This window comes from Lates calcarifer, linkage group LG20, assembly GCF_001640805.2.
Source record: "Lates calcarifer isolate ASB-BC8 linkage group LG20, TLL_Latcal_v3, whole genome shotgun sequence".
In the NCBI taxonomy this organism is placed as follows: Eukaryota; Metazoa; Chordata; class Actinopteri; family Centropomidae; genus Lates; species Lates calcarifer.
In genome coordinates this window covers 14,249,260-14,275,822 of record NC_066852.1, presented here as the reverse complement: position 1 = coordinate 14,275,822, position 26,563 = coordinate 14,249,260, and the positions used below count along the sequence as shown (strand labels likewise).

The 26,563-nt window shown below is 39.5% G+C and overlaps 3 protein-coding genes across 3 annotated transcripts; 2 read left to right on the top strand and 1 right to left on the bottom strand.

Annotated features, from left to right (window-relative positions):
• Positions 1 to 1,115: 1,115 nt before the first annotated feature.
• LOC108893578 (complement factor B) lies at positions 1,116 to 10,012 on the top strand. The gene is made up of 19 exons (XM_018691727.2): positions 1,116 to 1,189; positions 1,614 to 1,684; positions 2,162 to 2,368; positions 2,446 to 2,631; positions 2,721 to 2,897; positions 3,173 to 3,259; positions 3,515 to 3,654; positions 5,020 to 5,164; positions 5,259 to 5,390; positions 5,532 to 5,642; positions 5,754 to 5,885; positions 7,167 to 7,273; positions 7,550 to 7,679; positions 7,961 to 8,099; positions 8,281 to 8,357; positions 8,546 to 8,646; positions 8,783 to 8,912; positions 9,198 to 9,247; positions 9,401 to 10,012. The coding sequence occupies exons 1-19, from the start codon at positions 1,182 to 1,184 to the stop codon at positions 9,575 to 9,577; spliced, it is 2,307 nt and encodes a 768-aa protein (XP_018547243.1). The 5' UTR covers positions 1,116 to 1,181; the 3' UTR covers positions 9,578 to 10,012.
• A 3,381-nt stretch (positions 10,013 to 13,393) lies between these two features.
• Positions 13,394 to 19,115, top strand: layna (layilin a). The gene is made up of 8 exons (XM_018691725.2): positions 13,394 to 13,875; positions 13,991 to 14,011; positions 14,208 to 14,502; positions 15,594 to 15,751; positions 15,832 to 15,876; positions 16,007 to 16,066; positions 16,215 to 16,311; positions 17,315 to 19,115. Exons 1-8 carry the CDS (start codon positions 13,800 to 13,802, stop codon positions 18,024 to 18,026), a joined length of 1,464 nt encoding a protein of 487 aa, XP_018547241.1. The 5' UTR covers positions 13,394 to 13,799; the 3' UTR covers positions 18,027 to 19,115.
• Positions 18,995 to 25,972, bottom strand: alg9 (ALG9 alpha-1,2-mannosyltransferase). Its single transcript, XM_018691723.2, has 15 exons — positions 25,788 to 25,972; positions 24,009 to 24,144; positions 23,701 to 23,835; positions 23,542 to 23,612; positions 23,337 to 23,425; positions 23,045 to 23,180; positions 22,874 to 22,961; positions 22,400 to 22,505; positions 21,656 to 21,778; positions 21,104 to 21,258; positions 20,846 to 20,975; positions 20,606 to 20,753; positions 20,292 to 20,421; positions 20,069 to 20,199; positions 18,995 to 19,880 (listed from the first exon to the last, which is right to left on the bottom strand). Exons 1-15 carry the CDS (start codon positions 25,925 to 25,927, stop codon positions 19,757 to 19,759), a joined length of 1,842 nt encoding a protein of 613 aa, XP_018547239.1. The 5' UTR covers positions 25,928 to 25,972; the 3' UTR covers positions 18,995 to 19,756.
• Positions 25,973 to 26,563: the final 591 nt, after the last annotated feature.

Below are 26,563 nucleotides of genomic sequence, written 5' to 3'. Positions count from 1 at the left end.
ATAAAATTCCATAAAAGATGGATAGAACAAATTCTGGTAATTGTGCCTAATTTCTTTCTCTTCTTGGTAGTGAGGTTTGTCCAGAGGGAGGCGCTAGAGGAGAGGTCAAAAGGTTTATGCCCTCGAAGGCATAAATGTGTTCAGTCCGTTTCCTAAGAATCAAGAACAGTTTCTATTTTGGACAGAAAGCAGATAAATGCTCTCAAATTAAAAAGTTTTCAAGATGATTGTACTCAGTAAATGATGATGAATAAAAATGAATCGCAAATGTTTCACTACACAACACAAAATGTAACATACAAATCAACATGTATTGGTATGAGAACAGCAACTTAATTTTCACTGATGCATCCTCGTGTCCCTTTCTACCAGTTGGAAAGACCACATTCCACAATTGTAATTCACAATGTAGATTAAAGGAAATATTACAACAGACTACAAAGAGACACAAAATAATTACACAGGAACACAACACAACTGCAGACATAAAACGACTATAAAAAGGGACACAAAACAACTTGTATGTTTCCCTACACAGAGGGCTACTTAGTTTTAAAGTATATTTATTTTTCACTGACTTTTATTTAAATGTCTGTAAATATTAACAATGTGTCCATTTTGAAGGGATATATTTCTTTATATTTTGAAGACTGGGTTATATTACTATTTATATCACTTTATATCACTATTTTATCTTTATCTTATCATTATGTTATTTTATTTCTCTTTATTTATCTGTACTTGTGAAATGGAGCACTGCAATCCAACAATTTCCCGCAAGGTATTAATAAGGGATTACGATTCGAATTAATAGATCATTAAAAGTATTAGCACATACTGTCAGTCTGCTGAGTAACTGACGGAACAAATTAAGGGAGAGAAAGTCATTCAAATGTCAGAGAGGGCTCCAGTTAATTCAGCCTGGTGTGACTGGGAGTTGAATCAATAACTGAATCAACATGTCAATAAGTAATGCTCAACAGTGCCTCTGGATTTTGGGAAATGATGAAGTAAATGTTTGTTCTTTGTCTTGGTTTCGCAACTTCTTTGTTTTTCTATGCAGCATGTGACCATGTGTGCACACATAACGGGAAATCCTGGATCAAAAAAGAAACTGTGGCCTACTTAAGATCACACAGAGGACAGGAGTGATTTGAGTGATTTGGACTACAACAGTCAAAATGAGCAGGTAAACTGAACTGGGCTGAACTCATTTAAATGTTCCCAGTCTTTCAGTGAGAAGGTCAAATATTAGAGAGTAGGAACTTAAGAATTTTCCTTTCCTTTTTTTGAGTTTTGATATATTAGATTTACTGTATTAAGTAGCAAATATAGTGCCTTTCTTACATTATTTCTACATTAGTCAAGTTGATTGAAACTGAATTATTTTAATCTCCCAGGTATTGAGGTCTAATGCAATGATAAAATCTTTTAGAAAATTGTTTGTGTGTTTTCTGTGACATAGACTATTGATCTCTCTCTATTTGCTTTTGAAGTTAATAAGTACCAGGATGGTCTTTGTTTGTCCAGTCCCTCTCTGTGAACATCACTCTCCATGTTGAAATAAATGTACTGATCCTGCCACATCCTCTCATTTTTATATTGTTCCCCAGTTTACTGTTCAACATGGGATTTTCTGTCAACTGGAGCTGGTTTGCTGCCTTGTCATGTCTGCTCTCCATGGGTAAGCTAATTTTAACTTTTTATACATTTTTATATGTTATTCTAAATTTCCAAATGTCCACATATTTATATTTATATTTATATTTATATTTATATTTATATTTATATTTATATTTATATTTATATTTATGATACAAGTCAAACTGATGTCTTGCAGCACAGACATTGTAATCTTACAAATTAAATAATTTTCAACAGATTAAAAAAAACTATTATGTGTAATTTGTCAAGAGCTTAATGATTGAAATAACAACAATGCATATGGAATATAATATTAATACTGACATTGAAATTTAAGTTGAAAAATACCATCTGATATTTTGTCTCCAGTCAGAGTGTTTACTTTCTGAAATCTGACTTTTTCACATGAGGATGAGTTCAGCTATTTTGTTGTTCTATTCTACTCAACTGTTTAATGTCTGAATCTGGACAGAGCTTCCAATAATCTGACTAAATAAACTGTCTTTCCTTTTTTCAGGAGGTGAAGTCTGGTGCGATTGCACAGACACGGGTATGCAGATGGAGGGAGGTAGTTACACACTAACCAAGCAGCTGCAGAAAGGCAGCATGTTGGTCTACCAGTGTCCTTCAGGCTACTACCCGTACCCCACTTTGGTCCGTCTGTGCCAGCTTGATAACACCTGGAGACCAGCACCCAAAAGATTTTCACCTCAGAGATGCAAGCGTGAGTGTTGTGATGATGGTGTTTCTCGTTTTGCCCGCTCTACGTGATAACTCATGTGCTTTTGTTTTGTTTTGCAGGTGTTGAATGCCCAGACCCCAATGTGCTGGAGTACGGAAATGTGTCCCCCCCTCAGGAGAAGTACTACGTGGACAATGAGACCACGTATGAGTGTTACTCTGGATATACAATGAGAGGCTCAAGCACTCGTGTTTGTTTGCCAAACGGAAAGTGGAGTGGCTCTACTCCCATCTGTAGCCGTGACTGTAAGTCATCATCCTCTGCCTCTCTCCTTCATCCTTATTCATAACTGTTACATGTATGAGTTATCTTTTGTCTTTTTTCATCACCACAGCAGGAGATCATTGTGCTGATCCTGGTATCCCAGCTGGTGCCTCAAGAACAGGGAACATATTTGGAATTGATGACAGAGTGAGATACACCTGCAATGGCAACCTGTTTTTGGTGGGGTCAAGTGAACGAGTGTGTCAGGAGAACGGCCAGTGGACCGGCAAAGAGCCAGCATGTTACTGTAAGACAGATCCCTACATATATTATGTCTGTGGTAAACAACAGGCCAGGCAAAATAATCTCCTCACATGAAACAGATACAATGAAAGCATTATATATTGAAAATCACTTCATGTTATTTCCTTGGTCCATCACCACCACCTGTAAACACTGCCTAAATTGCTGAGGACTGAATCCTGGTCTTTTTACCTGCTGTTTTCTGTCTATTTTTCTATAGTATGCAATAATTTTCATAATAATTGCAAACTTCTGTTGATGTGGTTTTGCTTCTTGCAGACAAACACACCTATGACACTCCATTGGAGGTTTCAGAGGCATTTGGCAGTTCAATCAAAGACACTCTCACCACTTTAGAGTCAACTGGTAAGTTTCAGGAACTAATGTGATTATTAGCATTATTTAATACTGATACTATACGGTCATTTTTGTTATTGCAGCATGTTGCAAGGCACGTAGCTTTTGTTAGATTAAAAAGAAATGAGTGATAATTTTGATTTATGATGATTTATTCTACTTTTTACTTTACTCCATCAAAATAATTCCTCAGAATATATAATGTAAGAAGATATGTAGGTATGAATGTTGCGGCAATAACAGTATTTGTTGTGGATTGTTCAGATGACACACAGGAGGGGAGAAAAATCAGAATTCCTAAAAATGGGACACTTAACATCTATATTGCTGTGGATATTTCTGAGAGCATAGAAAAGGAACACTTCATTAATGCAAGAGACGCTGTCACAAAACTTATTACAAAGGTAAGAAACAAACAGCTTTCCTCTCAATTAAAAAATGAATAAAAATATCAGATATCGATGATGTAACTGCATATATTAAAAGTTTTACTTAGCTTTTTTAATGTATAGGGTCACTGAACTCTCCAGCTCTTACAATATGCTGAGTTTGCAGTCAGCCGTCAGCAACACTGTGCAGGGTCTAGAGATCTAAGTTATATTGGGACTGTTTTGCTGATTGTGGGCTCAGTTGAAAAGATGCATATAGGGCGAAAGCACAGACTGATGTTAATGGATGTTGGCAATAAATTTGCTGAGTTGTTAATACATGTTAGAAATATGGCGGTTAGTGTAACTGCTCTGGACATTTAATCAATCACTTATCTTATAAGGAATAATATGAAATAATATGCAGAAAAAGCCAGTAGTAGTTTTGGCAGTAGTATTACTTCTGGGTCATGTCATGTGGATATTTAGAAACATCAAATTTTTACTTAGAATAGCATATAGCATGTGGACCAGCTGGTATGGCAAAGCCTTTTTTAAAATATATTTTTTTAAAGCAGCAGTTTTTATTTTTTAAATAAACACCTGTTCTTTTGTTTTATTTTGACAATGATCATCACGAAATAAAAGCTGCTAGAATGAATTCAAACCAATCAAAGGATTTGCAATAAACTCTGTTACTGTGAAAAGAGGCAAGGTGATATATGAGATTATTTTAGATGTCTTATCTATTAAATTTTGTACTCTTTGGGTCTCCATATATCTGCAACAGAAAAAAGTTTGATAGCTTTATTTTTATTTTTGTATTTATTTTTTCTGTTTTAGCATATAAATACACTTTATTTTTATTGCATGACAAGCAACACTTTAGCCACTTAAAAAGCCATTAGCCTTTACTGATGCCACTGAGAGATCTGGATTTCCCTATTTGGAGTCATATAGCCTACTCTACCATATTTTTGGTGCGAGCTGACATATGAAGCATTTTATGTTGTCTGACACACTCTTAGAGGCACATTTGGCACACTGTATATATAACATGTGCAAACATAATTTCATCCCATTTGGCTGCCAGGACGACAGCCTATTAGAATTGAATTTCATTATGAATTACACATCATAATCTTGATTGATGTTTCTTGGCAAGAGTTCCTTGGCTTGTTGTCAATGCACACTATGAGATACTCTTTCTGCTGATAAATGAATCAATTACTCAACAAAATAACAACCATAAGCAGTTTGATACATAAGGAGGTGTTGCATTAACAAAATATTTCACAGCAGTTCCACAAGTTCACATGTTTACAAAGTTGTGTCAAAAGTTTGTGCAATACTAAACATTATCCACCTCATATTTAACTGATTTGTGTTATGTCTCCACAGATTTCATCCTTCAGTGTGACTCCAAACTATGAAATCCTTTTTTTCTCTGCCGACATAATTGGAGTTGTCAACATTCTTGATTTTTTGGATGGCAAAGCAATACTAAGTAATGTTAAGAATACACTGGAAAAATTTGAAGTGGGCGGTGAGTCAAACAGATCAGAGATGTTGTTGGAAATACTGTTTTAATACACAGCAACATACTTAGGTAATTTTTTATTGTGTGCTTGAACTCAAAGACAACAACACAGCAGGAACAGATCTGAATGCTGTCTTTGAGCACTTCTTGGAACGAATGGCTATTATAAAGCAACGAGCTGGACCAGAGGGTTTTAAGGAACATCGTCACGTCCTCATCGTTTTTACAGACGGTAATTTCAACCAAAAAAAAAAAAAAAAAAAAAAAAAGGATCTGAATACCGAATGTTGTATTCCAAAGAAAGATTAAACTTTTTACTTTTGTTTTGTCTGTGTTGTACATCATTTTAACACACTGGTTTCTTTCATCGCAGGTGCTTATAACATGGGCGGGTCACCTGAACCCACCGTGAAAAAAATAAAGAACATGGTATACATGAACCATACAACTGAAAGAGAGACTCAGTCAAGAGAAGAATTTCTTGGTGAGTTTTATTTTTTAATTTGTTGTTGCAGATTTCTGTTGCTATCTTGACTTTTATCATTTAGTCTTACTGTTGTTGTTCCTTATCTTGTTACGTTTCAATCCGTCACAGACATTTATGTTTTTGCCATTGGAGCTGAGATCTATGATGACGACCTGCAGCCCCTAACAGCAGGGATAGGGAAGCATTACTTCAGAATGAAGGACATTGAAAATCTGCAAGAGACCTTTGACGAAATAATTGGTAAGACATCTCTGACAGTGAGATCAGAAGGCTAAATGAATCTGGTGGCGCATTTCCTGAATTTCTATTTGCAGGTCTGCATTTAGGTTATAATATTTACCCATGCATTCATCTCCACCCTCAAATTTGACACAAAGGAGATATGATCATAACTTTAGAGCAGGCAGGACCATTGCTCTTGATCTCACTGTGTCTCTGTGTGATACACATCCTGACACCACAGATGTAGCAAGGGCAGATATAATGAAGTATCTGACTGGACCACATTTATTATATATTTATGCAGGCATCATATATCTTCATCAAGAGAATGGACCATTAAAAACTACAAACACAATGTACACAGTAAGAAGGATTACACCTACAAAACCTAGAGATGCCAGTGTCTGTGGTACAGATGGAAATATCCAAACAACTATTTCTACAAAATGTTATATATATATGTTCATCCTAATTACTTGGGTCTTTCCCTCTTGCGCTGCCATGAGATTGACATTTGTGGTTTGGAGTGAATGTCTCAAAATTGTGTGAAGGATTGCCCTGACATTTGGTTCACACATTCATATCTAGCAGCAGTTGTACTTTACGTTTAGTGTTTATAAGTAAATTTTATCATGCTAAAATGCGAAACTAAGATAGGCCCAATTTACACCCAGGAAAGTGTGATCTGTATCTGGATAAGTTATTGGAATAACGACATCGGATTCACAGATCTTTGCATTTACGTTTGTCAGGTTTGTTTAAGTTAGCAGAAAGAGGCTAATGCTTTTACACCTGGCTGAGATCCAATTACAGCGCAAACCTGACCTCCTCTGAATCTCGTCTGGCTCATCCGATAGCATTCTTATCCCAGTTCCTCCTGCATACATTTAGACCTAGTTCTAAAGCAACAGTATGTAATTTTCTGAGAAGTGGCAACATGGGCCTCCGCAACCACAGGTGATGCTAGCTCATTAAATCCTGTAAGTACTGGAAACAGCATACCCCCCAGAAGCTAACAGCTTTCGCCCAGGCAACAAACATAAAATTCATCAGTGGGTTGCTTTTGCTAGGACCATCTGCTAAATGACTGTAATGTAGTTTTTATGATGTAATGGAGTCAAGACACTGACTCCTAAATTGATGCCGATGTACATCAAAAAAAAAAAAAGTATGTCACTTAAGAAATGAGGCTTTGCCAAATGAGTGTCATGTCTTCTTTATGCACTGAGTTTTTACTCTTGCGTTCATGAACAGTAGCAGCATTAATTAAATTTTTTTTTTTTTTTTTTTTTCATCCAGATGAAGAAGAAGTTAAGGGTCTATGTGGTCTTCACAAGGAATATGACACGTATGACAAAGACAGCAAGAGGAAAATGTATCCATGGTGGGCATACATTATTGTCCAGGTGAATGTTTCAGTATTTCATTTAAATTCATAATTCATCTCTGAAATATATTTGCAAGGCTGAAAATACCAATGTCACAGCATCTTACATACAAACACTGACTTAGGGACAACACAGTGGATTGAAAAAATGTTACTAAATTATTTACCACCATGCCAACATCCTTGATTTTTAGTGGTACCAGATGTTGTGTTCAGTCAAAACCGCAAATTGCTTCTGAATGTTGTATAATTACTTAACTATATGATTTGTTTATTTATCATCTAAAACATTTAGAATGAAAGACCAAAGAGATGCCTTGGCTCTCTGGTGAGCCCGAAGTTCATCTTGACTGCTGCTCACTGCTTCACATTTGGTGATTTACCTGAGCACGTCACAGTTGAGATTAATGACGAACAGGGCAGAGGTAATGATAAATGTTTATTTAATGCCTGTACACATCTGCATACTTATTTCTCTTCAGCTGAACGTGATATACTAGCATTTTAGCAGTCATAAAAATAAATATATTATTTGATTTGTATTGAATATTTCTACATTTTAAAATCAAAACCTAAACGTATAGATTAGTTTGTAGTCGCTTTAGTCGAGCATGCTAATCTGAAAAATTAGCTTAGATTTTCTTCTCTCCACCGCTCCTGATGACAGTAACAATAATACAAACACATGATTTCAACTCTTTTACAGTGAAAAAAGTAAAAGATTTCAAATTACACCCAAACTACAACGTTAATGCTAAAGCGGAGCTCGGTGTGAAGGAGTTCTATGACTATGATGTGGCTCTCATCCAACTGGAGAAAGATGTTCGAATCTCCAGCTCTGTTAGGTGAGAACTCATGTCCTACAAATACTGTCATTCATACTTTTAATTTGATGTTACATTCTCACACTCTCAACAGTTGTTACAGTGTAGACACTCTCCCCAGCTCTCTCTCTCTCTCTGTTACAAGTTGTTTACTTGAAACATCACCCTCTTTGTGCTATATTGTTTTTGATCTCTCATTCAGGCCTATTTGCATACCCTGCACCCAGGAGACCAGTGATGCTCTACAACTGGTTGGTGAATCCACCTGCAAGCAACAAGGTATGGTAACCCTGCCAACATGCTGTAACACCATCACACAGCTTGGTCGTCATACATGCTAAAGAAAAATGCTCCTTCATAAAGTGTTCATTCTGATGTCTTATTATCTATTTAGTAATTGTTAATATGCCATTTGCAAAGGCTAAATAAGGAGGGGGTGACTGTATTTTTGTGTTCTCTAAATACAGAGCAGCTTCTGTTAAAGAATCATCTTGAAAAACTAAATTTCCTGACCAAGATAGGAGACTCTGTGGATGAAAAAGAAGTTCACGCCAAACTTGGTGATAATGTAAGTTTTAAATTACTGAGCTGTGTTGTGCCTTGTGTGTGTGTGTGTGTATGTATGTGTGTGTGTGTGTGTGTGTGTGCCTGCTTTCTTAATCTTTCACTCAAAACCTAAAAAGTGACTCCACTCTTCAATGCAGAGAGATGATTGCATCAGACATGCACTACAGGCACCAGGGATAACGACAGATAATCCAAAGGTTCCTGTGACAGATAACTTCATGTGCACTGGCGGTCTGACTCCTTTTAGGGATCATATAGCATGTACAGGTATGTTCTGTCTGCTGCATGTATAAAAGTTATTTCCCTGCTTGGGGAGGAGCTGATTGAAAAATACATTTTCATTTGCAACATTTGCATCTGTTTTGAACTTCAGTCATAAAGTAACACATTAAAGTTCTTGGTTTTTTGTTTGTTCTCTTGATGCATGATGAAAAGTAGGTGTATTATTCTTTTGTGTAAGATTTCAGTGTTATGAATAACAGTGGTGCAGGTCAGAAACTGAAGCCTGATATTTTGGGTGTGACTGTATATGTGTGTGTTTTTTGGGGACAGGCGACTCTGGAGGTGCTGTGTTTAAGAACTATCAGCATCGCACAATACAGGTGAACAGCTGTTTTTTTCTTATGCATCCAGCATTATAAATTACACAAATGAGCACCATCTGGTGGCAAACTATTTCTAAATTAAATCTCAGTGGGATAAGTGATGGAACATGACTTGACCATCTAAGTTTTTGTTGACTGCATCTCCCGCAGGTTGGCATGGTCAGCTGGGGAACCAAGAATCTGTGCAAGGCGGGAGGTATGGTTGAGTCGGTTGAGTCCTCCAGAGATTTCCATATGAATCTTTTCAGAGTTGTCCCCTTTCTCAAATCTGTCCTCGGAAACGACACCCAGGACGACTATGCACCGCTTCAGTTTTTGGAGAACTGAATGAATGAAATTCACACACTGTATTTAGTTTTGTCATTTCAGTCATATATGATATATTGTTTATATTGTATGTTTGAAGACACTGGCTTGTGTTAGTTTGCTGATTGATCACAGATGACTGAATTCATCCTTCACTCATTCAGTATTGAGTGTTTTTTTTTTTTTTTTTTACCAGTCCGAGTTCAGAATCATAAGATACAAAAAAACAAAAAATATACAGTTTTCTTCTCCAAGTCATAGGTGCATACACGTTCATAAAAAGACATCCTCATTTAAAAACCTGTCTGCATCACCCATTTTCAAAAAAAAAGGCACTGTTATAATCATGCACGTAGTTATCAGTTACGCTTTTCTGTACTTTATCCAATCTGCACATACATTTATTCATCAAGTGATCACCCAATATGTAAAGTTAATAAATCAGCATTAACCTGCGTCTTGATTTATTTATTTGAAGAGAAGCTAATCCAAATGGATTGAATTATACAGTAGGGTTGGTTTAATATTGCTGACTGTAAGGCCATAGTGGCCAAAGTGGCAAGACAATCAGCAGAAATGCTTCATGTTGTGCTGTTTGTGATTTTTGTATCATTATGATAATTTATTCAGCAGGTAAAAAAAAAAAAGCTGGAACAGCCATAACAGACATCCATGTCTCTATCTTTTATCGTTTATCGTTTATTGATAACAAACATTGAATTATCCATTCTGCGATATAGATTTTATCAGTGTTGCCCGTATCATGGACCAGCTGCTTTGTGCCTGATTTAAAGTTTAATTTGGACCAGCTCAAGCACAGGTCACAACTTGACAAAACAAGCAAACAACCCAGACAGCCACGTCGCAAGTTCTCTCATCAACTGGCACCAGTGCGAAAAAGGTCAGTGAGAAAACAACAGAAGGTCTTACTGTAGCAGCACGGCTGGCATCCCCTGTTGAAACTGCTCCTCTGCTGGCTTTAAATAAAAGCTATTTTAATATACTGTACGTCTGAGTGTAAGAGGCAGGAAAGGAGAATTAATATTCATAACGTTTGTTAATTAAACTGATAAAATAATGCAGGCTGAAGTATTTTGCAAGTTGCCTATTGTCTCTATGCAGGAGTTGCACAAGGACACTGTGCTTAGAAATCATTTGAAGCACAAAAGTTGTTATCGTGATTTACATGACACATTGTTTATGCATTCACAATCACAGGTTATTAAACAGTTTCCCTCTCTCAGGCCTTTTCCGAAAACGCATAAAAAAAACAGAGACTAAAAGAATTACTACAGCACTTAAAAGGTTTCATCAAAACTCTTTTATGGATGCCCAGCTCTGCTGATAGAGCCGTCCAGCTCCCCCTCGGGTCAGTGACTCAGGGCCCACTTCCAGCTCTCCGTGCAGGCCTACGCAATGCGGACACTCAGCCTGGCAGCACGCCAGCTCAGATCATTCAAATTGGATTTAGTGGAAAGTTAAGTTCTTTTTTTTTTGGGTGCGTAATTAAGTTTTTTCTTTCTCTTTCTGGCTTTAAGATGGAAATGAAATGAGTTTGTCATTCATTGCCCCGTTTTTACAGCCCACAAACAAACGAGGCCATTACATTACGAATGATTTGTTGTGGTCAAAGCCAGTTTATGGCCTCGAATCACGTTATTTTACTGTGTAACTATGATCTGTTGACCATTATGCTGTCGGGCTTTGCCTCAGTGAAAATTTACATTAGCGGTTCTCATTACAAAATGCATATTGACTGAATGTCCCAACATGTAAGAATTTTAAGCATCATTGTTAGGTTTCTCTGACATGGTGAACCTTGTGTGTGAGGGCGTGTCTGCATGTGTGTGCTGGTGCATTGGGTCAGTGATGTAATGGTTTCCCATGGGAACATTCATCTGGTTTCCCTTTAACTAATTGGGAGAGAGGGAGGACGTCAGTGGGATGAAGAAGGGAGGCAGAGACAGAAGAAGACAGACTATGTGAGAGGAGGGATGAATGGGAGAGGCTTAATTGAATGAAACCCTCTCCTGGTCTCAGATGCTATAAACAAAGAGGAAATTTAAACCAAGCACTGTACCTTATTGAGCCCCCCTGGAGGGCTCAGGAACCTCTCTGTCTTTTATTGTTTAAAGCATCAGCTGATAATGCAGACGTCCTGTACCCCACCTTCAATTTAAACAAAGCTGAAACCCCTTGACTGGAATCAATCTACACCTAAACTGATTAGCAGTGTTTGGATAGAGCAGCATGCATGAGGACAGCATATCCAGGGCAGCCTAACCCCCCCGTCACCCCCACCCCTCCCTTCCTTCCCATTCAGCGCTAGCACACACAGCATATTCCTGATGAAGCATCCTACTGTTTAAACTCTGGCTGATCTGTCTCTCTGCAAGCTTTAAATCAACCTTATGGGCCATTTTAGAAATTACTACCATTAAGAACTGCATACATACACTTTTCCCCCATTTGTGCTCAGAAAAGCAGGTCACGCTCACATGCAACCATGGTTTCTGCTGATCCTGGCGTTGGAATATGAAATTATGGATGGCCGAGGAGCTCTCCCTTGTTGTAAACTCTGATGAAAAACACTCATCTGAATGATTTGATGTGTATCCATGCTGAGTGTGTTAAATAAAATTAAACTTGTCAACAAAGTGTAATTTTTTCCCCCATTTATTCTTTTTCACCAATCTTGAAGGAAGAAGTTAGAAATTTTGGGGAATATGTCTTTCCACTTTCTGCCAGTTGCAGCCAGTTAGCTTAGCTTAGCTTAGCACAAAGATAGAGACTTAGCTTCCACCAAAGGTAACAAAATCCACATACCATCTATAAAGCTCACTAACACCTTCAGTGTTGTTTGTTTAATCAGATATATAAGATGTTTACTGTGAGCTTTAGAGGTGGCTAGCTGACCTCTGGTCTGTAGCAGTTTTCAGCTGTCTTTATGCTAAGCTAAACCACACAGTCTTTGTGGTTAGCGTACAGGTGTAGGAGGGGTACTGATCTAACTTGCAACAAGAAAGCAAAAAAAGAGTATTTCTCTAATCTATTTTTTAACTAGAATAAAAGAAAATAAATAACTATTCACAGGGATGTTATAGTCGTATCATGCGCACTATAGAGATGCATGCTATATTTTTGTCAAATTGTACTGTTTCTCATTTGGTGCATCCTTCATATATGCTATTTTACGACTTTATTGCTGAACTATAGATCTTTAAAAGCCCTGAAAACTTTTTTTTATTCATCAGGTTTGGATTGTGTATTATTCAGGTCAACATGAAGAAAAAAAAAAGAAACGGTTGCACAGGCAACAGTTTTGGTTATATTACAAGCTAGATTTCTCAAGTTTTCTGTTTTGTTTTTTTCCGCTGGTTTGAAGTAGCGATGGCTTGATTGGTAAAGGGTGATGTCATGACAGTTGTGAGGATGTTTGCTTGTGTTGCAAGGCCTCTGTCAATCAAATCCAAACAAACCACACCCACACAGCAGAGTAGCTGATGAAGCAGAGTAGCTGAGTTTTTTAGTGAATTTTAATTTCAATTGTTGACAATATATTATGTTGCAGAGAAATATTTGAGATTTGAAACGAGTTTTCAGGGGTTTAATAACAAAGGAAAGAAATATTATACATTGTTGCCCCTCTTAGAGATCTGTCTATCTGTCTTGCTTTGTACAGAAACACAATAAGGTAAAGATGCTGCAAGATGGACCCGAGAGGAATATTGTAAAATATCCCTGATCGAGTTAGAGGAGATCATTTTCATGTAACACTTTTGTAATGATAATACCCAAAGCTTAAGTAATAAAGGAAGGAGTGAAATCTGCCTCTTGTCAGCGTTTACGATGAGAAGCACTTGCATGATTAGATGTCTTGCGATCGATGCAGCCTCTTCTCCCAATCATTAAGACTGCTCTTAACAGATTGCAGCCCCCTCCCAAACACGCACAGCCTTTTCTCCTCCTCCTCGTGCTCCTCCTTCTGTCTCACACATTCTCTCTTTCACGAGACCAGAACAGGAATCTTGCCTCTTTAGCACTTCTTTAGCTTTATCTTTGAATTCCAGCCTTTTTGGAGCGGAGCACTTTCTCTCACCTGAAGCAACAGCTCCAACCTCTTTAGGCTCAGGCTCAGAGTTTATCTGGTTTCACCTGAGCTCCACAACAGATAAACAGGCAGCGGCATGAAAAAGACTAAACTGAAATGTAAGAGGTGGTGGTGAATTGGTGACTGACAAAGATGGATCTGCTAACAGTCCTCTGTCACTTCCTGCTTTTATTTTTTGATCTGTCTGCAGCTACAAGCCTCATTACAGGTAAGTCTGCACACAAAAAACACAACACAGCACAAAAGCACGAACTGTTGATTCACTTGTGTCTTTGGTTTCCTGTTGCCTACCTGACTCTACACTGGATGTTTGGCTCTTGAAGCGGATATATTTGAAGCCAGAGGTAGGTGACACACTCCTCATAGAAGTACAGGTTAATTAAGATGTCCCCAACTAACTGTATCTGTAGTAGTGAGTATAAAATTCCCACAGTAAGGTTATTTCCTGTAGTCAGTGCTCAGTGCTCGTGAGGAATATTCAATGCACATCTGGCATGTGTAACTAGGTGAATGTGTGTGTGTGTGTGTGTGTGTGTGCAGGTCAACGTGTGTGCAAGGCAGGCAAAGGGAAGCCGTGTTACAAGCTGGCCTACTTCTCCGAGCTCCGGCGGAGGCTGAACTTTGTTGAGGCTGAGCACGCCTGCAAACGGGACGGAGGGCAGCTGCTGAGCGTGGAGTCGGTGTCCGAGCAGAAGATCATAGAGCAGCTCATCACAGAGCTCCGCCCAACTGATGGAGACTTCTGGATCGGCCTCCGCCGTAACCATGGAGACGACAGCAGCTCAGACTGCTCCACGCAGTACTACTGGCTGGATGGCAGCAAGTCTACATTTAGGTGGGTATAGAGGGTCAAAAACAAGAAGAATAAAAAAAAGAGGTCAAAATCCCTCATTGCTGACCCCTTAAATTCTGAAGAATTTTAGAGCAATAAAGTGAACTTAAAAAAATACTTTGAACGTGTGTCGAAGAAAGGTTTTTCTTCACTCGTGTGGTCCAATCAAAGGCTGGGTATTGTATGACATTTTTTGATACTGGTATGAATATTGTTCCTGAGTCTCAGTATCCAAAACAAAACAAAAAAGAGACAGGGAGGGAGAGGGAGCCATTTTTGAAGTAGCCAAAGTTTTCAAACAATAACTGTGGTCTACAACAGAATTAGTAAAGATTTTTTAGGCCTCTACCAATATCGATTTTTAAAAAATATGATACTGGCTGACAGTCCTAAATTATTTTGACAAATTATGAAATTGATATGCTGTTTCTAAATTACCCTTTCACATTTTGATTTTGTCCTGCAGTTTATTACTTATATATGCAGATACAGACATTTCTGCAATAAGCTGATGTAGGCTGATATGTCAGCCGATTTATCAGACTACCTCCAATGTTGTTTGAACATAAGCATCTGTACAATAACTTTGAAAAATGTAATCAGTATATAATATATAATCTTGAAATGATGATACAGTTACAAAATCTGACCAGACATTCGTAGCCAGTTGTCAATCCTTAACAGATTTTGATACTTTCTGCTACTAATGTGATCTCATGGGATTGTGTACAAATAGCACACCACTTTCAGGAAATTCTGTGTGTCACGTCTGCACATTCTAAGTAGAGAAATAACGTGGTGTGAAATGACAAGTGAAAACCAAGAAATGCGCAGTGATAACGCATGAAATCACTTACAGAAATTTACCATTTACCACTTATTTGTATTGAGACCGAGCTGGTGCTAGACTTTTTGGACAGTACCAAAAAAGTATTGAGGTCTTAGTCACATCAGGACTGGTCAGCATGTTCTATTTATTTATTCTTAAATTTCATTTAATTACTTTTTTAAAATTACATTTGGGAATATAGGTAAGAATTCCATTTAAAAAAAAGTGTTTCTATTCATGTGCTTTGTGTGTGTGATTGTTGTAGGAACTGGCACTGGGATGAGCCATCATGCGGCTATGAGGTGTGTGTGGTAATGTATCACCAACCCTCTGCACCGCCGGGTCTGGGAGGGCTCTACATGTTCCAGTGGAACGATGACAATTGTGAAACCAAGAACAACTTCATCTGCAAATACACTGCAGGTACCACCGCACACTAATTCAGTGTTCCTTTATTTTGACAATGCTTTAACATTGTTAACTGTGATTTGTTTTCTTCTCAGAGGAGCCAGCAGACCCTTCTCCTTCTCCCAACTCCACTCAGACAGGTAAAATGTGCTCAGTATGATTATTCAATGGCATAGCGTACGATGCAGTAGATATTTCCAACACTTTAAGAGTGACTTTGCTCAATACAGAGTGAGACAGTCTGACCACCAATGATGCCTTTGATTACAGACGTCTTCCCTTCACCTGTGCTGCCGTGGGACCCAAAAGACCACAACCAGGACAGAACAGGTTGACTGACCCAAGATTTGTATTGAAAAGCTGTTCACCATTTTCTGTAGAGAAGAGTACACACTCACTACTCTGACACTGTCATATCCCAGTGCCAACCTGACGGTCACTAAATCTGCATCTCTGTCTGTCTGTGTCTTTCTTTTAGCTCTGAATTTGGTTTACATCATCATCCCCACCATTCCCCTGATTCTGCTGCTGCTGACAGTGACCGGAGTCTGCTGCTTCAAACTGCTTGCCAGACGGTGAGGATCTGAAACAAAAGAAAACGCTTTTACTAAGGACAAATAAAAATGTGCTTTACTGTAACTCATCACCAAACAGATGTGAGAGCAAGAGGCTTCAGCTGTATATTTACTATATTTACTTTTCTTAGTATTCTTATTATATAATCATTATTGTTATTAAAAGCAGTTCACCATTTCATAGGACTGTAAGCCACAGCCATCAAGAGGCAGAATCATGCCGCTACTTTTAACATTTTCAAAACACACGTCAGTTGTGAGAACAAAATACCACAATGTAACAAACAGTACGTCCTTAACTGGTAAACTTAATGGATCAGTCTGGTGTTATTCTATATTCCTCTTGTTATCAACAAAAGACCAAAACCAACACGTTTTATTCTGTCCTTCAGTATTTTCTGACTTCCCTACCAAGTCTATGCTCTCAGCTCCAAGCACATTTTCCTACTGAGACCAAGTTTTTTAAATTGTATCACAAATGTATAGTTTCACTTTTTTAAAAAGGCTCCAGAAGACAGCTGGGCACTGTAGTTTTTTGGTAAATGCTACTTAAACTGGACTGAATACTGCATTTACTGGGGACTATTTTAAACTGTGGATTAATACAGGCTTATGAGTAGTTGCAGCAGCAAAGCATTGTATGTGTAAAAATAAACTACAGTGCCTGTGTTCATCGCAATGAAGGAACATGTCGCCCAGTGCAATGGTGTGGGTCGTTTACATTTTGAGATAACAATGGGGGTCTATGTCACTGAGGAATAAGTCTTGCGCTACTTCAACAAAGTAGGATCCTTTCATGAAGACATTAATATTTTCTATCTTAAAAATTAATTAAGTAAAATCAATACCTTAGTTTTAATATCAGTTTCAGATCATGAGCTTCACCAGTTTGATATTCATATGCGGGAAAACTGTTTATGTGCATCCTCCACACCTTGTAAACAGTTTGGCTCAGGTTTCATTCTGTGTCAATGATCGAGGTGTCTTCTTATTAATGCTTCAGAAGGAGAAAACAGCAGAAATCAGAGGTTTGCCAGACAGACCCAGGCCTCTGCCCCAGCCCGACTCAAACTGACGTCTACAACGTCATTCGATCCCAGAAGGACGATGACCTGGTCTCAGCTCGCCCTCACACCAAAAACACCTCCTTTTTATGCTCCTCCCCCGACACGCCGACAGGTGACTACGACAATCTGGGGGGTCGGGACACAGAGAGCGGCTTTGTGACCCTTGCCAGCACAGAGAGCTGCTTCCTAAACTATGACCTCAATGACCTCAGCCTTGGACGTCGTGGCACCCGCGACTTCTACGACACCAGCTTGGGTCGCTCGGGAAAGAGGGACTTGAATGACAGCAGTCTGGGTCGCACTGGGCAAAGAGAGTTTTACGACAGGAGTCTAGGTCGTCGTACAACAAAGAGTGAGCATTACGGCAGCAGTGTGTATGGGGACCATGGATTGTATGACGGCAGTATCAGAGGAGGGAGTGACCTCTATGATCCCAAACTGAGGTCAGGAAGTCACACGGTGAAAGCTGACCTCTATCAGACATACATCACCAACGGCAAGGAAGACACTTACCAAACCAGCCTCGGAACCTACGGAAACCGAAAATCCTACCAAGCTAATCTGGATTCCTACAGAAATGGTCTGAATCTTGACGGTGGAAGGAGATACTTCAATGAACAAGAATGGATCAACAGAGATAACTACTGATCTCCTTTATTGTGTGTGTACAGCAGCGGATGTGTGTGATGGACAGAGACGAGAGAATGGCAAAAAAAAAAAAACTGTGCATGTACATGGTGGTAATTGTATGGTACGTTTCTGAAAATCAGGTGAGGACCTGATTGAATCTCTGACTGAACTGCTGAATGGTTGAGTTGCATTGTGGGTTATGTAGGCTCCAGGTTCTGACAAGAAAGAAAAATGCTTGGAATAAAAGAGAGGACGATAGAAGAGGAAGTCACTGGCTCTGCTGCATCAATTTAGATCCTCTCTTCTTCACCCACAGGTTTTACAGCAGCACTATACTAAACTGGTGGAGTACACCTTTAACACAAACCCCCCTCTACATGACATGACCTCAAGACCTGTCTATGGGCCTCAATCATTGCAGTTGATATTGTCCTTTTTTCTTTTACATAAATCACCACAAACAAATGTGCACACAGTAAACCTGGGAGCCTTCAGAGGAAGTCCACTCTTGGGGAGAGGAGGCCCAGTAAAGAAGCCCACAGAGCACCATCAGTTTAAACATGTACGATAAACTCGCTCGTGTGACTACAAGCGCCTTTGACAATAAAAGTGTGTGTGTGTGTGTGTGTGTAGCAGCCTGTTTGCATGGCCTCGTCATGCCGCCTTTGCTTGGTAGGGTAACTATGAAGGTCTTAGACCATTATGTTTGCTGTGCCTGGAAATACAGTTTAATCACACCCTTGTTTACCTAACAGGCTACCTCGAACAGATTGAGACACAATAAACCGACACCGCTTGATGGAGAAAAAGACATCTAATACATATATACAAATATAGATAATTTTTATGTATAGTAATTGTGTTTTGATATGGCTATAAAGTGTGAGACGTCCAGAACTTGAAAGGTGGCTCATACAGTGAATTCAGCTTGAGTGCCTGCAGCCTGAACACAGCAACGGCATGATATTGAAGAGAATGATCAAATATAGCATCATCGTTATTATTTATTCAGAATGTATAATGCCTTGACATCTCTCCTGTAAGTGAGAGTGGTTTGTATGTTTGTTACATAAGGAAATCTTCAAATAAAATGAGATTACAACTGAATCTGGCAGCGCGTGGTGCAGTGATTTTCCTGTCCCAGTAAAGAGAACGAGGATTGTATTCACAGTAAATCATGTTTTATTAACATTCCGACTTAAATTAATAACACACTCTCAGCTTCATTCATCTCCACCACTCACACCCTTACAGAGCACACAATAAGATACTGTTCCAAGTGCAGACAAGCAAGCACTACAAGATTTCTTCGATTAATTATTCAAAATAATTCTTTCAGGCCACATTTTCAAGTGAAGTATGAAAAAGAAAAACCACATATTTACGTGTAATGGCCTGTCCTAGGCTAAGTACATGTAAAATCTTGTAGTGTGCATCCACTGTAATACATTCAGTTACACACACACACATTCTCACACAGACACACACACACACAAAAAGAGAGAAAATGTCCAGCTGATTCCTGCCAAGCATACTTGCATACATACCATTTTCTCTTCATACACACACAAGCCCAAAAGCAGACAAAATGTCCTTAAAGGGTCTGATAACTTTGAATGTTTCATGAGACGAATACTTCGAAACACATGCATGCACACACGTCCAACAATCACACACAAATGCCAGCTGTGTTGAGGGGGAAGTGATCTGATTTCGTAGGATTTTGGGCTGAGCTGAGGTTCAAAAGGTCAGCCGTGGGTGCGCTTACGAGGCTGCTTTTGCCGTCGTGGTTTCAAGATGACGTAGCGCCTGTAGGTGGTGTGATGGTCTGATATGAATGGGATGTAGAACGCTCTCAAGAGAGGAGATGACCTGAGAGAAGGGAAAAGGTTTCATTAAAAAACTGCATCAGTTCTCTTAAATGTTAAAGAGGATGCTGCCTATTTTTTGCTGTTTCTATTCTGAGCCTTTTTCTTTTTTTAAGATTATAGATTGAGCTTTTCTTATTCAAAGATTTGGAAGTCATTTTTCCTGTGTAAATTTTGCATTTGGGAAAATACCTTGATGCTTGAAGGAAAGGCTTATAGGCAATAATGTTCCACTCGTCTTTGTTGGCTGAATAACGTGGCTCAAGCGGCGTCTCTTCATCTGTGTCCAGGTCTACTAAGTAGTGGCACTGCCGTAAATCCACCTGCACAAAGTAGAAATGTCAGAATTTGATGCAACTGCTCTTAACTACAGTATACATGTGTCAATGAACAGAAATGTGTCTGAGTGACTTACATATCTGGTAGGCTCCTCCAGGTTCTGGTCATTCATATTAGCTGGGATCATCTGTGTGGCCAGAGGACCAGAGGCGTATGGCTGAGGCAGCTGCCCCTTAAACTCAGACTGAATGAAGTGCAGTTGCCAGCTGGAGATTAGAAACAGTAGCTATCAGGAAGAGGCACAGTCTGACTCACTCGCTCAGATTTGAGTATACATTTGTATCTGGCATGACAGATGTAATCTTGAAAATCATTTATATGTCAATCCACAATAGAAGAGAAATGCTGATCATTAGGTTTCTGCACAGACGCAATATCCTGGATACTGACTTGTGCGGTAATAGAAAGCTGCTTGGGAAGCGGTACCACTCTTTGCCCACACACACACTGACAGGTCTGCCCTCAGGGACTGAGTGAAGAGTCGGATCCTTGGCGATTCGGTGAAACTCTGGGTACAGGTCCAGAGGGGCATGGTAGCCTGCAGACAGAGAAAAACAATCTCATCTTAAACTGTTGTTTTTGCTGACTGACACTGGTACTTAAGAGAGCAGAGTATGTGTGCACATGCACCTCTAAAGAGGGCGACAGAGCGAGACAGTGACAACACCGTGAAGACTACCACTGCACTTAGAGCCAGCCAGTTGGAGGAGACCGTGTAGTGCTCCAGTCGGTATCGCTGGAACAGGAAGTGGTAGCATTTCTGCAGGAAATAAAATGAATCTTTTACATCCACATCCATGAAGAAGAACAAAGAAGAACAAATGAAGCCAACTAACACAGACTACTATCTTGCTATTGAAGCAAAAACTGGAAAATGACAAGCCACACCTGTAGAGAAGAGAGGGCTACTGCCCCGCTGAGGCAGATGAGAGGGTAGATGGGAAAGAGGAAACGCTCCTCTTTATGAGGTCTGGTGAAGAAAACCAACATCCACAGATACATGGGAGACAGAGTCAGCCAGTATGGACGGCCCAGGTTCTGCACTGCAGAAGACACACAAGTGCACAAGCACGTGAAATCACAAGAGGTGCTTTGAAAATTAACATCTTGGCAAAAATAAACTCTTCACACATGTTAGATTTTGCTATATACATATGCCTATACTGTGGAGGAGTTGGGTACTGGATAGCATCACTAGGACTGTAATGGTAACAGTAAGAGGAAACACTGATTTGAGAACATCACATCAACATTCAATCAGTTTCCCAGAATAACTTGTTTCACCTGAGCTGATGAATGTAAACAGGAGAACAGCAACACAAAAACAAAGTACCTGAGTGCGTCATTACCACTGCCCTTCACACACAACTTGTTTTGCTGAGGTAGACACTCTTTCCAACCTCCCCCATCCCAAAAAAAATGGATATACCCAGTCCTCACCATTGAACCTGTGTAACAGTGTCTCCATGAGAGCGGTGAGTGGCAGAGAAAACAGTGCCAGAGCAAACACCAAATTGAAGTTCAGGATCCCATTTACAAAGTAGAAATGCCATGGCTCTGTACCTGCAAATTAAACAACACAAAATATTTCAGCTCTCGCACAAACAATCCACATAAAAACATCCTAACTGTATAGTTAATGCAAGGAAAAATCCACAGATGCAACGGTCAAAGACTTTGTTATTAAATATAAAACACTGAATATTGATGGTGGAGACAAAAGCCAGAAGGTTCTATACATATTTGTGTCACTGTCTGTGAATTAATAACTCAGTGTAGTATTCCTGCCAACTTAATGGAGAGGAATAGAAACCTACTGGCACACTTTCAGAGGGTTTAATAAGTTAATGTTAATGGTGGTATGCCCTCTAGAGTCCAATAAAAACAGCGCAGCTTTAAACTGCTCACATTTTCATTTAAGCTCCATTTCTTCTATTTCATCACTTAAATAATTTACCAACAGCCCAACAGTGACGATAATAAATACCCCAAAATGCAATAATCATTTACACTGCTGTGCATTTCAACTGCCTTTAGACTGCTCTGGAGTGTTATTACTGATAGTCTACACATGTGCCTGAGTTGAATGGGCACCATGAGGTCAGAATTCTGTTTTTATGACTGATTGTTTGTCAACATGATATAAAATGAGACACTGATGATGTGTGTGCTCTTGTGTATTACCATACAGATCAGGTCCATGTGGTGTGAAAACATTATACAACAGAATATTGAGTGGAGCAACGACCAGTTTGCCATAAAAGAAAGAGTCCACTGCTACCAGAGGGACCTGAGAAAGACACACAGGATAAACAGAGAGGAGGGTGAATGGACTAGTTACTTGTTAACATTTACATTTTGCTTTTACATAACACATAAACACAATACAATATAATACAATTTAATTCATGAAGAATGTTAAATATATCTATTGAAACTGTATGTATTTATCATGAAAATGTCTGGTTGTTTTCTGTGTAACACATAGTATAATATCCCATTGTATTCCTGAATTAATGATTAACTCTCCCACAAAATATCTGTACACACTGCAGCTGTGACACTGTAAAGAAACTCATTTATATGCACCTTGACCCTGTAGTATGCAAATGAAAGGCCCTATTAGTTTTACAAGCATTTTTTTTAATATATTCTCACCAGCAACAGAAGCAGAGCGACGGCTGACCAGGTGATAAAACTTTTCCACTGCCTCTTTAACACCAGCAGATCGAAGGCAATGGGAATCCTACAGAGAAAATGAACCAAAGCTGTAAAAAGAATTTTATATATATGTCGACAAGCCTGTTGTGTTTTAGCTTTCAACCTTACCCAATCAGGACGGAGAACGGCCATCCAACGATGGCACCAGCAGCCACACCCGTGATGGCTAAAGGTGTCGAGTCCTGAAACCATCCCGTCATAGCAACCAACGTCGTATACATACAGAAAGAGGAAGGTAGGAAAGCTGAAGCAAGAGAACAACAGAAAAAGACGATGACTGAATGAATCTCTGGTGTAAGGGTGGATGGTAAACACCAAAGAGGGCTGAGATGGAGCAACAAGGCAGACAATATAGAGACAGAGACATAATCGACTGAATGAGTGAATAAGTCTGACCAACCTGCAGATGAGCAGAACATCCCTGTGCTCAGGACGAGGAAAGCCAACATCAGACGGCCCACATGTAAACCAAACTTCTTACAAACTGCCCTGTGCCACACACAAACAAACCGTGGTTAACCTCCACATCTCATACTGTATATAATCAGCCCAAAATTTGTTTGGTTAAGATGCCCACTTGGTTTTAAGGGGGAGGGTAAACTCACTTGTAGAAATACAGTTCACAGACACAGCAGGAGAACGCCAAGACGCATCGTACAAAGTAGAACACCAGCACCTGCAAAGCAATCATAACACAAGCCTGTATTTACTGTACATGTTCCATCAACATCTGTGTGTGTTTAACTAAATTGGGGGATACTTACCTTGTTTGTCTGAAGAACATGGGCATGCAAACAAGCAGGAAGAGCATGTAACCATAAATAAGCATACGATCTGATGGCGTACAATGGAGAATATTCCCATGTTTGCATCCCTGTGCCGTACAGCAGGTAGTGCATCTGTTGAGACAGTCATCACAACAATCAAAGGGCATGAACACTTGAAGAAAGACAGGTAGTAACCTGCTTGAACAATAAAGAGATGAGACATGGATACTGGAAAACCCCTTGAAGGGTCACAGATGACAGCATGTTGCAATTCTGGATGCCTGATATTAATGAGTAGTACTCACAGGCTCCCAGTAGTTGAAGGTCTCATCGCAGTCTGAGATGTTGCTGAGCAGAGCTGCACAGAAACGTGCCGAGAGCAGGCATTTAAATGCTGTAGAACCCTCTGGAGCCCAGACCTGCCCCCCGCGACTTATTGACCTGTTAGAAAATTACACACAATGCACAATAGCCTCACCTTGATGATTCATTTAATTATCAATTGCATTAAAAGCATCAAAATGCTGGGTTCTTACAACATACCTTAATGTACTGATGTTTGCTTTGTGCTTGTTAAATAGAAAATGACCTTGATCTTAAATTAGCCATCTGGAGCTGACAGCCTGATGAACCTGAGCACTGGCCCTTTAACTGATGTTTGCAAATGTGCTTTAAAGTACACAGGCTTAACTGGTTGATGTTTCCAGTGCACCTGTTTTTAATGAAGCACTAATTAAGGGCCTCAGTTATGATAATCATTTCAGAGCTGATCAATTAATAAAGCCCAATTACAAAGATCAAGTCTGGTGGAACACAGAGTAAATGTCAGCTCACAACAGGAAAAAGACAAGCACTAATCATGTGGAAGATTGAGAGACTGTCCCACAGAGAAAACTGAACCACGTCAGAGCACAATCGCTTACTGTATCAAAAGGCTTCTGAAAACTAATCAAACATTATACAGTTGCATAGCTGTCCTCCACTAACCCCGCATGTAGCAGTCGGCTCTTTTCAGCTTAAGGCTCTGTCCTGTTTTACATTATACCTACAAGCTCTGACATATTTGTCTTTAGTCAGCCTAGCAAGGACTGATCATTTTCATCATCAATTAATCTGAATTAATTAACTAATCACATCCTCAAGAAAGGGGTCCTAAAATGTATTGTTTTGATCAAACAAATCCAAATAGATAAGAGTGAAAACCCTTTATATTAGATTTTACTCTATTTTAGCAAGACATAACAACAAACCACACTGTATTTCACTACAAACCCCAATGTTTATGCAGGGTATATGACAAATACACCTTTGAAATCTTGAATCCTAAATCCATCACGTCAAGTACTAAAATAAATCACAATAACCACTGCTAGATGCTACATTTTCAATGGGAATGTACTTCCTCATTATGCCCATTATAATTAACCCCCAGATGTTGACAGCTTGTCCAGACAGTGTTTAAGAGCCATTTCATCAATGTTTATGATAACAGTGCCAGCCCCACACTTCCCTCTGTATCTGGCAGTGTTCCCTCTTGTTCACACCCACCATCAGATTAGTTAGATTAGTCGGCTCAGCTGCAGCTCAGCATTGATCCTCATGATATGACACGTCACCTTACAAACTGTCAACATTTCTCCCAAAGGACTTCAGCAACATATCAACAACACCAATCACTTATTTAAGACAAACCTCTCTGTCCGTGCCGAGCAGGAGCTGACCTGCTAACCTGTCGTCAGCTATCATAAATCTGGCAGTGGACAGGTACGAGAATGAATGAAGCTGACCAGGTAACTCAGCTATGTTACGTTGCGTTATTAATACATAAACGATGCAACTGGTTATTATTAGGGCGGAAACACGACCACACAGCCACTTTAATTCAAATTACTGTAAGCACACGGCCCTGTATGTTTTTGGGTGGACGTTATCAGTCGTTGTTATCTTCTTGTTTGAGTCCAAACTTGCTTATCGTATCAAAGTAGCTAGCTAGCTAGCTGCCCCTGCTCAGACTGTCAGTCAGACCGGGGAGGGGGCTCGCAGCACCAGCGAGTCTTACGTCTCTCCTCCGGGCTCATACTCACTCTTGCCGAGTCTCTGCGATTTTGCCATCATCGCCGCCTTTCTCCTCTTTTGGTGGCCGAGCTTCGGAGGATATGTTCACGTTGTTTGCATCCTGTCTGCTGCCTCGCCTGGTTCGCTGCCGAAGCGCCTTGGCCGCCATGTTTACCGACGGGGTTCCCGAGTCGGACTTCGTTCATTTTCGTCACTGTCCGGTTATTGACAGCGCTTATCAATAGACGGCATAGAGACTACGAAATAGCAAGTAACACTGCCTTGAAATTTGAAGAAAAGCAGTGTTTGCTGTTGTCTGCCAGCTGCCGTTGCTTTATTCACTCTCGTTTCTTTTCACTTCACAGGATGAAACCGCTTTGTCATTTGCACTGTGCTGCCTTTCATTTCGCTATTTTTTTTAAAACACACTAAACGTAATTTTAGTTCACAGGTTGAACATATTCACATGAGAAGAATGATTTTCAAATAAAATCCACAGCTCATGAATTCATTAGAACAGCTAAGGTTAGATGAACAAGTCACCTGCTTCTGTGCACAAGGGTCCAAGTTCCTTCACAATAAGTCATCTGGTAATAATTACGGACAGTGTTCAGTACATTTCCAGTTAATTAACTCTATTGATTTGACTGACTGACTGACTTAACATAGAATCTTCTTTCTCAGTGCACAAGTCGACTGAACTGAAATTTGTCCACAATCATACGGTTCAACATACATGAAGAATACAGTTCACAATAATAAATTAATAATTCAGTAATATATACTTGGGTTTAAGTGGAGCAGT

Bases quoted from the DNA above. Each gene is read 5' to 3' on its own strand.
- LOC108893578 (XM_018691727.2), top strand. The intron at 5,643-5,753 runs GTGAGTTTTATT...AATCCGTCACAG, and splicing joins GTCAAGAGAAGAATTTCTTG to ACATTTATGTTTTTGCCATT. The intron at 8,100-8,280 runs GTGAGAACTCAT...TCTCTCATTCAG, and splicing joins CGAATCTCCAGCTCTGTTAG to GCCTATTTGCATACCCTGCA.
- layna (XM_018691725.2), top strand. From the start codon at position 13,800: ATGGATCTGCTAACAGTCCTCTGTCACTTCCTGCTTTTATTTTTTGAT. The intron at 13,876-13,990 runs GTAAGTCTGCAC...TGGCTCTTGAAG, and splicing joins AGCTACAAGCCTCATTACAG to CGGATATATTTGAAGCCAGA. The intron at 15,752-15,831 runs GTACCACCGCAC...TTTTCTTCTCAG, and splicing joins CATCTGCAAATACACTGCAG to AGGAGCCAGCAGACCCTTCT.
- alg9 (XM_018691723.2), bottom strand. From the start codon at position 25,927: ATGGCGGCCAAGGCGCTTCGGCAGCGAACCAGGCGAGGCAGCAGACAG. The intron at 24,145-25,787 runs GTGAGTATGAGC...ATTTTCTAACAG, and splicing joins ATCGCAGAGACTCGGCAAGA to GTCAATAAGTCGCGGGGGGC. The intron at 23,613-23,700 runs GTAAGTATCCCC...ATTGCTTTGCAG, and splicing joins ATGTTCTTCAGACAAACAAG to GTGCTGGTGTTCTACTTTGT.